The following is a 13,039-nucleotide window of genomic DNA, read 5'->3' as shown; positions in this document are numbered from 1 at the left end:
CCGCGGCCTACCAGCAAAGGGTAGCTCGGTACTATAACACTAGGGTAAAAAAGCGGACTCTCCGCGTTGGCGACCTGGTTCTCCGTAAGGTTATGGTGCCTAAGCCCGGTGTTGGCAAGCTCGGTCCGAACTGGGAAGGACCCTACCGATTAAAGCGAGTACTCGAGGAAGGAACGTACGAGCTCGAAACCTTGGAAGGGGAACAAGTACCTCGGGCATGGAATATTGTCAACCTAAGGCAGTATTACCTATAAATAACTGAGTAGATCACGAATCACTCTCAGGGCTTAAGGGCCAAAATGCCGAGCTAACAAAGACCTTGGCGCAATAAAACCCAGTCGCTTCTATGCCATGGGCGAATTCCGAGAGCAGATCACGAGTTTCTCAAGGCTTAAGGGCCAAAATGCCAAGCTAACAAAGACCTCGGCGCAATAAAACCCAATCGTTTCTATGCCATAGGCGAACTCCGAGAGCAGACCACGAGTCTCTTAGGGCTCAAGGGCCAAAATGCCGAACTAACAGAGTCCGGCATAATAACCTTGCCACCTTTATGACGTGAACGAATTCTAAGGGGCTAAAACACCGAGCTAACCAAGGAGCTCGGCACCACAATACATGATGTATCGAGGGCGCAAGCAGACCAGCAGATTCTGCGACGCTTAGCTCACCTCGGCATACAACCAAAAGATAGTTCAGGCATATGCCTTACTGTGCCTTACTATGTTAATCACCTCGGTGTACGCCACAAGACAGTTCGGGCATATGCCTCATTATGCCCTACTACGTCAAATCACTTCGCACACTCAACCATGATAGCTCAGATCAAACAACACTTGGAAAAGAAAGATCAATTTCATTAACAAGTTTTGTACAATGAGCTCGACAAAAAGAAAAACAACTACAAAGACTGAGCTCGCAGGCTCGAAATATAAAAGCAATCACTTCGGGGGATCTTCATCTCCGCGCGAGACCTCCTCAGGAGCTTCGGGCTGGTCAGGGGCATCCGCTTCTTCGTCACCATCCTCCTCTTCTGAATCTGGTTCCTCTTTGGCTTAACGAGCTATCTCATCCATGATTCGCGAGGTGGTGATGGTGCTTGTGTCAAGCTCGGGGTACGTGTGCCTTATCAGCCACCTGCTGAGCTTGAACCCCTTGTGGTAGGCCTCTCCCAGAACGGCATCAAATTTATCGGATTGGATGTACTCCGCGACAGCCTTGATCTTCGTCTCCTCTACCGCTTGAGTCAAGATCTCGGTCTTCTCTTCGATGTCCGCCTTGAGGAACTCCACCTCGTGCAAGAGGGCCTTCTTACTCTCCTTAAGGCCTTCCGCCTCTTCTCTGAGGGCGTCTAGCTCGCCCCTCAACACACCCTTCTCGTGTACCAGCTCCGCTTTGAGGGCCTCCACCTCGCCCCTCAGCACATTTTCTCGCATGCTAGCTCGTCCTTCTCTGCCGTCAGTGTCGTAATAATGTCCCTCTGGGTCCAAGCGCCGCTCTCCAACCGGTGGATTTGCTCACGAGCTGCCCTCAGGTCCGTATGGGTAGCACAGGAAGACTCCTCAGTGGTCAGAGCCCGCTTCAGGTTCCTCTCGGACTGAAGAGCAAGGGCGTGAACGGCGGAGTTCGCCTGACAAAGGAAGTTAGTTAGTACCGAAGAAACATATATATAAAAAAAGAAAAGAAAGAAAAGAGAACTTACCACCATAGTGTGGGTGGCAGCCCGGGCTTCGAGCTGAGCAGGGTTGAGCATATCGGCCCAGACCGAAATTTCCTCAGAGTAAACAACCCCCTTGCTCTTCCGAAGACTGCACTAGGGGACCAAGACACTTCGGCTGGAGACAACCGTCTTGGCTGTATGAATGGGCTCGACGGAGACCTCAGCCGCTACGCCAGCGGCTCCGGTGGCAACCTCGGGCTCAGTTGCTGCCCTCGTAGCGGGCTCGGTCGAGGTCTCGGGCTCCCGAGGTGGTATGGTTTTCTCCAAGTCAATGATCGGAGGAGCGCCAGGGAGCTCGGGCTTGGAAGTTGGAGCCGGTGGAAGCTTGGGCTCGGGAGTGGGGGCTGGCGGTGACTCGATACGAGCTCTCTTAGCAGCCCGCTTCTTCCTTCCCTTCATGTGCTTGAAGAGCCGATCTCCCTTAAGCTTATCTGCCTCCATGGGACCTGCAACAGAGCTCAGCGTTAGTACTCGAGTAAAAGAAAGGAGCAGGCCAAACAACTAAGGTACTAACTACCTACCCGGGCTCAAGCCAGCCTGGATGAGCATACTCCCGGTGATGTAATCCTTGTAACTACAACCGACCTCAGCCCACGACTAGAATGTCTCCCTGGTCTTCTTGTCGAGGATGATGCTGGGGTCTTGGATAGCCGCCCTCCAATGAGTAGGGAAGGGCCACCCCACAGGGTTCCGGACTACGAAGTAGTCCTACTTCCAGGCTGGGATCTTGCTAGGAAGCTTATGCATCAACTTAAAGTCCGGGGCGGGGGGACAAGTAGTAAGCCCTCCTGCGCTCGGGGAGAACGCATGAAGCGCTCTTCTTGATGGTGAGGATAGAACAAAATATGTCCAAGTTAAGGGGGAGGACATGCTCGTAGCAGAGGGAGATGGTCTCGACCATGTTACGGACCGAGTTCCGGTGAAGCTGGTTTATCGTAACATTGAAGTGGTTCAGGACCTCCACTATGAGTGGATGAAAGGGAAGGCGTAGCCCGGCTATGAGCTGTTCCCGCAAGATTACGACCTCATCAGGGTCGTGCTCCCATGGGAAGTTATCCGAGGTATACTATAGGTGTACTCCCTGGGCAGGTTGTACTGCTGAATAAGGTGGCGGAGCCTCTCCAGGGTCATGGTGGAAGGTCCGAACCTGTCCGGCATCCGACCTCGGTGAGAGGTGGACGTCAAGTTACCCAAGGCCTCCCGCGCCTTGGGGAATTGGACTCTGGTAGGGTTACCCTGAGCTGAGGTACCCACCTCGGGCACCTCAGGTTCATCTAATTGGTTATCAAAGGAAGACATAACAACGAAACCGAAGAAGAGCTAGGGTGACTCACTGAAAAGAGATGGACCGGATTGGGAAGAACTGACCCGAGCTGGAGGCTTTGGATGCGAGCTCAAAACTACGGCTGAGGATTTGTGGTGAAGGAAAATGGCCAGGACCCCCACTATTTATAGCCACTATATGCGGGCGTCAATGGTTGAGATCGAAACGATTTGACGGTCCCTATGAAAATCGGTTGTGCGACCTTCGAGGCGAAATCAATTTAGCGTGTTTTTTGACGTCCGCGGAGTCCATAAGTCGCGTGATGTTCGCACGTAGACCATACGCGACCCGAGCTACGCCTGGTAGAGTCGAATAGAGAACCGGTCCAACCGATGAGCTAGCAGATATGAAAGCTTAGGACCCAAGCCAAATCCACCCGGCAGACTGCGGATTCCCCGCGCTGGGTCAGAATCCCTAGCACGGGGCATGGGGGCAATTGATGTAGGGTGATTTGGCCCGACCTCGTAGCACGGGGACACGTGTATATGACCTGGCATAAGCGACAACTCAGCACGACAGCCTGGCCACAACTCGGCATAACAAGCTCTTTGAGGCCCAACCAAACGACTCGGCGGGTGTGACAACTCGCCGAGAAGCAAGGCCCAGCTCGCCCCTAGCCTGAAGGTGGAGCACCCCGAGCTCCCCCCGTGCAAAGGGACCCAAGCTCCTCCTAAGGGGCCCCGAGCTCTCCCTTCCTAAGAAGGGAGCACCCCAGCTTTTGGCTAAGTGTCCTGAGGGAGAAGCACCTCGAGGCAACACCGTGGAAACTCCTGTTCGTACTTGCTCAAGGCTCGCTTCCAGTGCGAGCACCTCGGCACCTCGGTGCAAGGCAACCCAGCCTCAGGTGGTTCGGTACAAAGTAGCTCGGAAGCCTACAGGGAAGATCCGCCTGACATCCGGATCTGGTGGCAGTGCCCACATCTCTTGCTAGGCGGCGTTGTGCCTGCCGTCTTTGAAAAGCATGGCACGCCTGACGAGTCCGTACCCTGTAGCTATTGAAGCTAGCACTTTCAGCACTCTTAACTCTCAGTGTCTTCTAAAAAGTGGTGGTTACGCCTGATGTGACTAAGCTCCGGTATAAGAAGATCCCAACCCTCACGAAACAATGGTATTGAAGCTAGCATTTTCAACACTCTTAACTCTCCGTGTCTTCTTTGAGTTTTCCTCAGAGTTCTAACTTAGCTATCGGAGTGTTCCAGCCGGGAGAGCTCCTCGGGAACCCTTCACGTTCCTCTTCATCTCAGGTGTCATCTGTTACAGCTAGGAGCCAAGTTTCAGTCAGGTAGGAGTGCCCAGATCGTGTTGCATCACATAATTATATAAATATGTATTTACATATACACACATATTTATACACATATTTACATAAAATATAGAAATACATGTATAGTTTTAGAGATAGTTCATTGACCAACCCAATCCAACCTAGGCCCAAGCCCAACCGGAGTGCATCAAATTACAATACAAGTTAGGCTGGGGTTGAGAAGATCAAACTTGACCTTGGACTTGGTCCCTAATCGGGCTTTAAGCCCAAATCTTAGGGTTGGACATGGGTTGATCATAAAAACGGCCCAACCCAACTCACATGCACCCCTACCCCACCCTGACCCTTTTCCTTTCCTCTCATCCTAATGGGTCACTCGAACCATATGAGAATGGGTATGTCAATGGGTTGGGGTGAAAATTGCCAGCCCAAATATTGAGGCCCGTCGCCCGTGCAGTGTGCATCGATGGCCTAGCTTGATGCAATGAGAAATCTTACGGGAGGCCTTCCCCTCAACAAGAAAATGGATACGTGTATTCATCCTGGATGTAGATCGTGCGGTTTACGGTGGAACGGTAGACCCTGCGTCTTCTGATTTTGATTCTGTTACGCCACGTGCCTTCATATCACGAACGGAGGTTAGTAACTTGTAAGGGAGTCCACTACAAAGTCACTTGCCATCATAGCGGGTGTTGACTTGCAGAGGTGGAGCCGATTCGAGAACGAGATCGCTAATCGCTAGGGGAGGTAAGGGGTGTTTTTGGGTATATAAAGAGAAATATGAGGATAGTTAAGTCACGAGGAAAACCACAAATACGTGGTAAAGGAAGGAAGCGCTCAAACATACACAGATACAGCCGGGGAAGAAAAGATATTCAAGATTGGAGGAAAGGAGGAAAGGAGGAAAGGATTTGGCGTATTGAAAAAGGAATGTGTGGAAGGAAACCTCAGCGAACAATCCATCCATGAATGGTCGAATCTAAGTCCAGTAACAAGAAAAGAAGAAGAAGAAAACGAAGAAGAAGAAGACAGCGTTGTTTCTCATATCAGTAGCCGCGCCGCTTTCAGGATTTGAAGATTCTCGACGAGTCTATTTTTTTTTTTCGTTGGGATTTTCTATTCTCTTTTTTCTCTACTTCCCTCGGCAGAAGAAGTAAATTGCAGGTTTCATCGCCGTAGGTTTCGTTCGCCTCCGCGTTTTTCATACGATCCAGAAGATCGATTTCAGGTATTCAAACCCTAGCTCTTGATTTACATGTTTTTTTGGTTGTTTTTCGTCGATTGAGAAAAAAAAGGAAGGGATCTGTTCCCTGTTGATTGCCGATTGCACCTTGGATCACTAGCTCTGCTTGCTCGAAGAGCGAAGGCTTTGATCGTTCACAGGATCTTACAGGTTTTTCTAAGTTCAGAAGAGTACATTATCAGCTCAAGTAGTTGAAACATGTTGAAGCCAAAACAGAGCGGACAAGGGAGTAATAATAGGGTTTCGAAGAATCGACTGATAGCTGCGGTGCTTTTGTTGATAGAAGCTTTTACGGTTAGGGTTTTGCCCTAGATCGGTTCGGCCTGCAGGAAATTTAGGTTTCGGCGAAGGAAGCTGCAACTTGAAATGGAGCAACGTAGCTTTTGTTGTTGGCACTCGCCGTTCTCCATGTTGGCCTGGATTATGCATCTTTTGCTTCGCCTGCAATCTCTGGGATTGATGTCACTGAGCCTCTGCCCATTTGCCGAGGGCTGGTCTAATTATTTTATCATGTGCGAAGAAACGCCATCGTCCTGGATCTTCGTCATGGATCTGGGTTCCCTGTGGCAGTGGCGTTTATTTTGCTTTTGCTTTGATCACACCTTTCTAGAGTAGGTGAGCCTTCTCTATTATACCATGAACGCATAAGGATTCCTTGTCTTCTTGGCGAAGGAGGTGTTAGTCGTGCTTCTCTTGGCCCTGCTTATGCGAATACCACGTAGTAAACACTCAAGGGCGCTGATTTCCATATCCCAAAATAGTATTAGGCCAACGTGATCTATCATCTGCTGTTCGTCCAACTGGGTGTATGCCGACTCCATCCCCTAGTTTGTACTAAACATAGGTTTCCTAATAATTATACTGTCTGTTTATCTGCTGAAGGGGAACGCTTATCGTTGCTTCATCTATGTCTTCAGAGATCTTGAGGACTTTTGGGGCTTTGACCATAGGTGAAGGTTATTGAGGTCAGGGCAAAAAAACCAGTCATGTTTTTATCATGCCCTGTTAGTAACCGAAAACAGAGTATAATTGATTTTCTTGAAGTTGCTGCTTTGTTGATTTTAACCATTGAAGAGGTTCATAAAATTATTTGGGTTCAAGCTTTTGTTTAGATGAAGAAAAAGGTTCTTCTGTACATGGATTGGCCTATTTATTGTTTTGGATGTGGCTGCTTGGGAGAGATCATTTGACTTGTTTTGGACTTGCCCATGTAATAATAGTCCTGCTGCTTCCTTTTGCTACTAGTCATATGGTGGAAATGATGTTGGATGGGAGATCCTTTGTCAATTTTCTATTTTGGGAGTTAATCTCAGCTGTTGAAGTGATATATTATGATATTTATTGTCCTCTTTAGTAGGCTTTGAAGAAGCCCTAAATCCAACTTTTAGGTTTCGGCAATGTAACAAAGCCACAGTGTGAATCAAGGGAGTTGCATTCAGGCCTTCAAGGCTGATAAACATGATTTGCCTCCAGGTAATGACCTCTGGAGGCATGTAGTGGCAGTCTTGTTATCAGTTTTGGGGCTAGTTAATGAAGCTGTTTACTTGGTTAAATAATTGTACTTCTATGTTCTATTTCTTGTGTTTTGTCTGGTGCTGCTAATGATCTAAACCTCATATTTTCTGCAGGCAACATGGTCTTTGGTTGCTTAGAATCCTGCTATGGTTATTAGGAAGTGATCTGGTTCTTTGTTTTTTTTTCCAAACAGCAAGGACAATGAGAGGTCTGAATCAATGGTTGGTTTCGAGGGGTACTTGGCCTTGTTTTAAATCCTGACTACATGTGCATACATGCATCATCCTAGTGTCTAAATGGACTACATGCTTGTTAACTCGCAGATTCGCTTTTGTTCTTGCACTGGGGGTCAAGCCTCTTCTCTTGAGCTAAAACGGAGAACTGGAGCAGCATCCTGCAAATTTTGTGGTGGCAAAAAATTAGTTGATGGAAGGAAGTCAGAATCTGGTAGCATGCTAAGCACAGCAAGCCTGGAGCTTACAAGTGTGATCGATCCTGACTTGTCTTGGAAGACTGTTTCAAAAGGTAACAGGAGTGCATCTAGGCGAGCTAGGAAACCTATTCCTAGAAGCTTGAAGGGAAGCACAGAATTGATTGATAAGGACACAAGGGTTGAGGACATGCCAATTTCTGAATCGGAGAAGGTTATTTCTACATTCTACAAATTTTCGGTTTTAATGCTTTAGCAGTGTAAGCATTGCATGTATTTTCATGGTCTTTTCACATTCCTTGTTTTATTTGGCAGCTTGGAGTAACCATTCTTGGGCACCGCTTCAGTGACAAAGTGGAGCATGTACCGATTAAGAAGAGGAGATTTTTGTTCCGATCTCCATCACCACCCCCCCGGCCACCTTCTCCATGCACTGATGAATCTGAGCAACTTGTAAAGAGTGAAAATGCTCCAGGACAGGAGTCATCTTGTAGTTCAGATGTTGGGAAGCAGGTTATGGAATTTGGCACAACTAATTTGGATCAAGTTGTTGATGGTGAAGTTATTGTTAATGGGAAGACCCCAGAAGAAATTAATGAAAAGCTTGGTGACAGTGAAGATTTCTCTGGTATTTCAATACTGGCGGCTGCTGCCTGTAATAATAGTACAAGAGGTTGCTCTAGTAATGCTGAAGAGGATTCATCGATGCTTGAAGAATCTTCTGCATGGGAAAGGCCTTCTCAAGTGGTGCTGAATTCTGCATTGTTCTTGCCAAAAGAATCACACCAGGACCATTCCATCAACTGCAGTGAAATTTCAAATAAAGGAACTGCCTCACAAGAAATTACAGCCTCATTGCAGACAGCCAATTCGTATTCTAAGGAGAGCACATGTGGACTGAAAATGGGGGACTCTTCTACATCTAATTCTTCACCTGTTTCTCCGGGCTTTCCAAGCAACAATATTGATGGAGCACAGAGAAAGGTTGGGTCTTCTTCACGTGATGATAGGTCACATTGGGACTTGAATACTGTGATGGATGCATGGGAGAAACCTTCTGATGACCCCATTGTGGGTTCTGAGGAAAATGTTGTTGGTAGTGTCTTCAAGGATGTTAGAGACTGTGAAAAGCTGGAACACTTGGAAAGTTGTGATGTGCAGAGGGAGCCTGGAAGTACCAAAAATGACATTGGAAAGATGGTTCAACCTATGGATGTGGTTGATGGTGTTGCAGGTGACAACATCTATAGCTTGGGAGACTCTAAAAACATGCCCACTGGGCCTGATGAAACAACTACTGAGGATCTTAAGCAGGATGGATGTTTTAAAGGGACATGCCCTGAGGAAATGGTCATGCATTCTGAGATGCATAATACTCAACAAGAGAGCTTGGTGGACCTGGGTGAAGAAACAAAACCCTTACCTGATCAAGAAAGTATTAGCTTCATTTCTGAATCTGTTGCCGCTCCGGCTGATAAAGTTCTGGAATTTTCTTCTCCAAATGCATGTACTGTTGCAGATGAAAATACCCTACTCCAGAGTGTAGGCTTTTCTCATACAGGGAGTAGTGAAGGCCTTTTGTCTCATCAGGTCTGTAGAATGGATGGTTGCATCAATACTTCTGTCTGTCCTGAAGCTAATACACCTGCACTAATTCCTGAGAATGTAAAAGATACCACATCCAGGGCATCTTCTGCTGAGCAGACAGGAGATGAATTGGATGCTGATGTGCAAAAACGTGAATCCCTTTACTTGAGGACCTCTCAGCTTGAGAAGCATGCTGTTTTTCTCTCTGATGCAGTGACCACGGAGAAGGCTACCTGTGAGATTGATGATAGTCCAACTGAAGATTGTGCGGGTGCTGTCAAAAGTCATGATTCACATGATGATGGAAATGCCTCAAAGGAGATGAAAACAGATGCTAAGCAACTTGATGACAATTCATGTAAAGTGGACACCTCCTTATCTTCATATAATGGTGAGGAGTTGTGTAGTTGTTGTCCACCTGATGGAAAAAGTAAACCGGAAGTTTCTGCTGATACAAAGGTTCAGGATGGGGATACTAAAAAAGTTAATTCTCCTGACAATTTTGAGTCTGAAAAGCTTACACCCAAGTTGTCAGGACAGTCTACTCTGTTGGAGGACACATCAGATGTTTTAACTTCTCGTGAATACTGCAAAAGCTATGCTGATGATCCTGTAAATAGTTCTGGTAAGATTTCTTTAGAAGAAGACCATTTTGATGACGTCGATTATGATTCAGATGTATCTCATGATGATCCTGATCACATAGTTGGGACGGGAAATGAGATCGAGCCTCAGGCAGGTTATGATTCTCAGTATGAGGATGGGGAAGTCAGGGAGTCTGTTTTACATGCATGGGATGAAGATGCTGGTGAAGAAGGGGAAACTGAGCATGTTGATTATGGATCAGATAGAGATGCATATGGCTTTGACTCAGGGGCTGATTATCCTGTCTCCATGTCTGTAGAAGCTGAACAGAGTGCAGGATGCCAAAAAAATGTATCCACTGCTGATGATTCTGTTGATTGTAGTGGAGAACAAGTAAAGGAGAAGATTATGCAAGAACCCAATAGTTTTCCTGGCATGAGAGGTTCATCAAAGACAAATATTCTGGAAGCAGGAACTGGTAAGAAGAGTGCAGTGATTGTGAGAAAACACTTGCGAGGACAAGCCGAACAAGATGATATTTGTAAGTTCGAGATGGATGGTGAAGTTGATGAAGACTTGTGTGCCGGTGCTGACAAGGTTATGGCAGATAATGATCGTTGTTCCAGAAAAGATATTGTGAAGGAATCAATGCAATCATTTAGTTCAAGGTTGAAATTGTCTGGATGGGATCAGTTACCTGAAGATCATGAAGGCTCTGCAAATATGATTATGGAAAACCGAGATGGCTGCTCTAAATTGATTTCTACCAGTTCTCGTGTTAATGGACTTGATGCTGGAGAATCCAGGAGAGAGTTTCCATCACGTATTGAGGGGCTTACATCCTCTGATCGGTTGCCTAGAAAGGACAGAATATGTATACAGGAAAGCAGGTATATTATCTGTTTCTTTTCATATGCTTCTTTGTGGCTTTGTCATTGATAAATTAGTTAATAGGTTGCTCTCAACTTCTTCTGTTTTCAGATCCAACAACCCTGATCATTCAAATCCCAGAGTTGAAAGGGACCCAAGTCCTGCTAAATTGACTGTAAGGGGTGGATCTTTGTTTCATGTACATGGAAGAGGGCGAGGCGGTGATCGCTGGGTTGATTCTTCCACTCATTGGGCCCAAGATCGCCATCGTTCTCCCAGCTTTGCACACTCTGGGCCAAAGAATGCTGCTGCAGCAGCTGCTGCAAAGGTGGAGAGCAGTGGCTTTGTTGTTGCTCCAGATGGTACAGTTGTGAAAGCTGGTGGATTGGGACCCAATGTTCGGGTGCGCAGACAATCTGTTATTGCTTCTTCACAAGGTGTGCATCGATCTTTTATAAGAAGAGGATCACCATCTGACAGGGAAGATGCTTTTGGTATGCATATGCGACTTGGTCCAGTAGGAGACATGAGCCCTGCTAGGAACATTAGTGTTGGAAGGGGCAGGTCTGGAAGATATGGTCCAAGATTGGTGGGTACAGGTCCAAGGGAGAAATATCATAGGTCTGGGCCTGATGATTCTTCTTTGCGTATGGAACCTTCTATAGTTCGAAGGGAACGAAGTTTTTCTCCTGTTCAAAGAAGAGAAAGCAATCATCTCTCCCGGTCCCACACAAAATCTCCATCAAGATCTAGGACTCGCTCTCCTCATGTTTGGTCATCATCTCCCAGGGGAAGAAATAGTGGTGGGGTTGGCAGTGGACCGGGTTTAAGAGAACGCAGTAGATCCCCAAATTTCAGGTCTGATGCTAGAATGGAGAGAGGGAGGTCCCCTCACCGGCGGCCTGGGTTCTCAACACAACATGAAATTAGTTTTATCACAACATCTAGAAGTCGTGGGTCTCCACCAAACTCCTCGAGATGGATTGATGATAGGAAAGACACAGTGGATCATTTTAGGGACCATGGCTACAAGCAGCGGGCCCCAATATCAGAAAGAAGATCTCCTGGAAGGATTTTCACACGGAGTCATAGGTTTGATTCAGTGGGATCTACAGGAAGGTTGAAACCAGATGAGTACTATAGACCAATGCATCCAGGAAGGTTTCCTGAAATGGTTGGAGCTGGCAGAGGACCTAGGTATGAGGAAACTGAAGACGATAGAAGGAAAAACATGGATAGATATGGGATGTTGCATCCTGTAAGACGTTATGATACGGAGGGCTCTGTGAAGCGGTTTCATTATGATGCAGAAGATGGTTTTGCTGGGCATAATCTGCACAGTAAGGATGCAACTGAGTTCCATGGTAAAGGTAGTCCTAAGCACTATGGCAGGAGTATTGATGCCAGGCTTGGGGATGCACCTAGGAGATCTCGTGAAGAAAAAAGTCATTTCAGATATGATCGAGACTGGAAGCATGGTGCAAATGCCAAGTCATTTCGAATACGGGAGTTTGACGGGGATGTAGCACCTAGAAGACGAATACCTTCTTGATTTTTTTGTATACAGCGCCTTTTTCCTTTGGGTGCTTTTGCAGGTCGACATAGAGATGTTGAACCTGGTGAAACGTTTTTTTCCTGTCAGCAGGAAGGCATCTCAATCCTGCAGTTTTTGATGTTGCAGTGCTTATGGAGCTACATTGACTATTATGATTTCTTTTGAAGAATTTTGTCAGGGGCTCATGATAGCCCATACTTTATTTCTTAGTTTTTATATATATATATATTTTTTTTCTTGTGGCCTAATTTAGTGATGTAACCTCTCTGTACGAGGCCTTAGAAATATTATCAATCAGTGAAAAATTCAATTTATGCTTTGTCATTCTTGTATCCTAATTATGTGCTTAGTTTCTTTTCTTTACTTTTCTTTTTTGTTTGTGTGGCAAAGGTGATGATGGGCCCATGAGACTGCACCTCGGTTAGCTATCAATTTTTTTCTTACAGTTTCTGTTGACTGAATACAACCTGTTTTTTTTGATATATTTGACTGGATACAATCTTTGTCAATTAGTTTGGAGTCTTTGTATCAATATCACATGCAGGGTCCATTTGTAATTCCGGCATGCAGTGGTTCTCATAAAATTTGTCTCTATGGTTCTCAATTGTTTGAAGCTTTCAATGTTGATTTCATGTCTCTTTGGTTTTTATCTTTTTATTGTATTAGAGGATCATGTGAAATCATCAATCTAGTTGAGTGGATACAAGTGGTTTTTAGCTTGACCCTGAGTCTGCCTACTTCTTGGCTGATGGGCTGGCCAAACAGGGCACTGCCAGAAGTCTATATTTGAGTTGGTTGCCCAAGACGAGGAATTGTAATGAGGTATAGCTAGGACTAGCTAAGGCTAGCAGTTAAAATGGGTGCTTCCACACTCACTGTATTCATTCTTTGTAAATTCTTAATAAAAACTATCTATATACATCTTGTGAAATCATTTAGTCAATTATGT

General features: G+C 46.1%; 1 protein-coding gene across 9 annotated transcripts; it reads left to right on the top strand.

Moving 5' to 3' along the window:
* The first annotated feature begins 5,107 nt into the window (after positions 1-5,107).
* On the top strand, positions 5,108-12,428 carry LOC104595995 (uncharacterized). Of its 9 annotated transcripts, none has more exons than XM_088895542.1 (6): positions 5,108-5,533; positions 5,699-6,163; positions 7,177-7,284; positions 7,387-7,707; positions 7,809-10,555; positions 10,647-12,428. In XM_088895542.1, the coding sequence occupies exons 3-6, from the start codon at positions 7,282-7,284 to the stop codon at positions 12,085-12,087; spliced, it is 4,512 nt and encodes a 1,503-aa protein (XP_088751668.1). In that variant the 5' UTR covers positions 5,108-5,533; positions 5,699-6,163; positions 7,177-7,281; the 3' UTR covers positions 12,088-12,428. The 9 variants fall into 9 exon arrangements, with proteins under 9 accessions (XP_088751668.1, XP_088751671.1, XP_088751667.1 ...); XM_088895545.1 differs by having other exon boundaries at positions 5,124-5,533; positions 5,699-7,021; positions 7,177-7,271; XM_088895541.1 differs by having other exon boundaries at positions 5,124-5,533; positions 5,699-7,021.
* The last annotated feature ends 611 nt before the right edge of the window (positions 12,429-13,039 follow it).

This window comes from Nelumbo nucifera, chromosome 1 (genome assembly GCF_055504915.1).
Source record: "Nelumbo nucifera cultivar China Antique chromosome 1, China Antique-T2T, whole genome shotgun sequence".
Taxonomy (NCBI): Eukaryota; Viridiplantae; Streptophyta; class Magnoliopsida; order Proteales; family Nelumbonaceae; genus Nelumbo; species Nelumbo nucifera.
The sequence above is the reverse complement of the archived record's forward strand: the minus strand, read 5'-3'. Positions and strand labels throughout refer to the sequence as shown.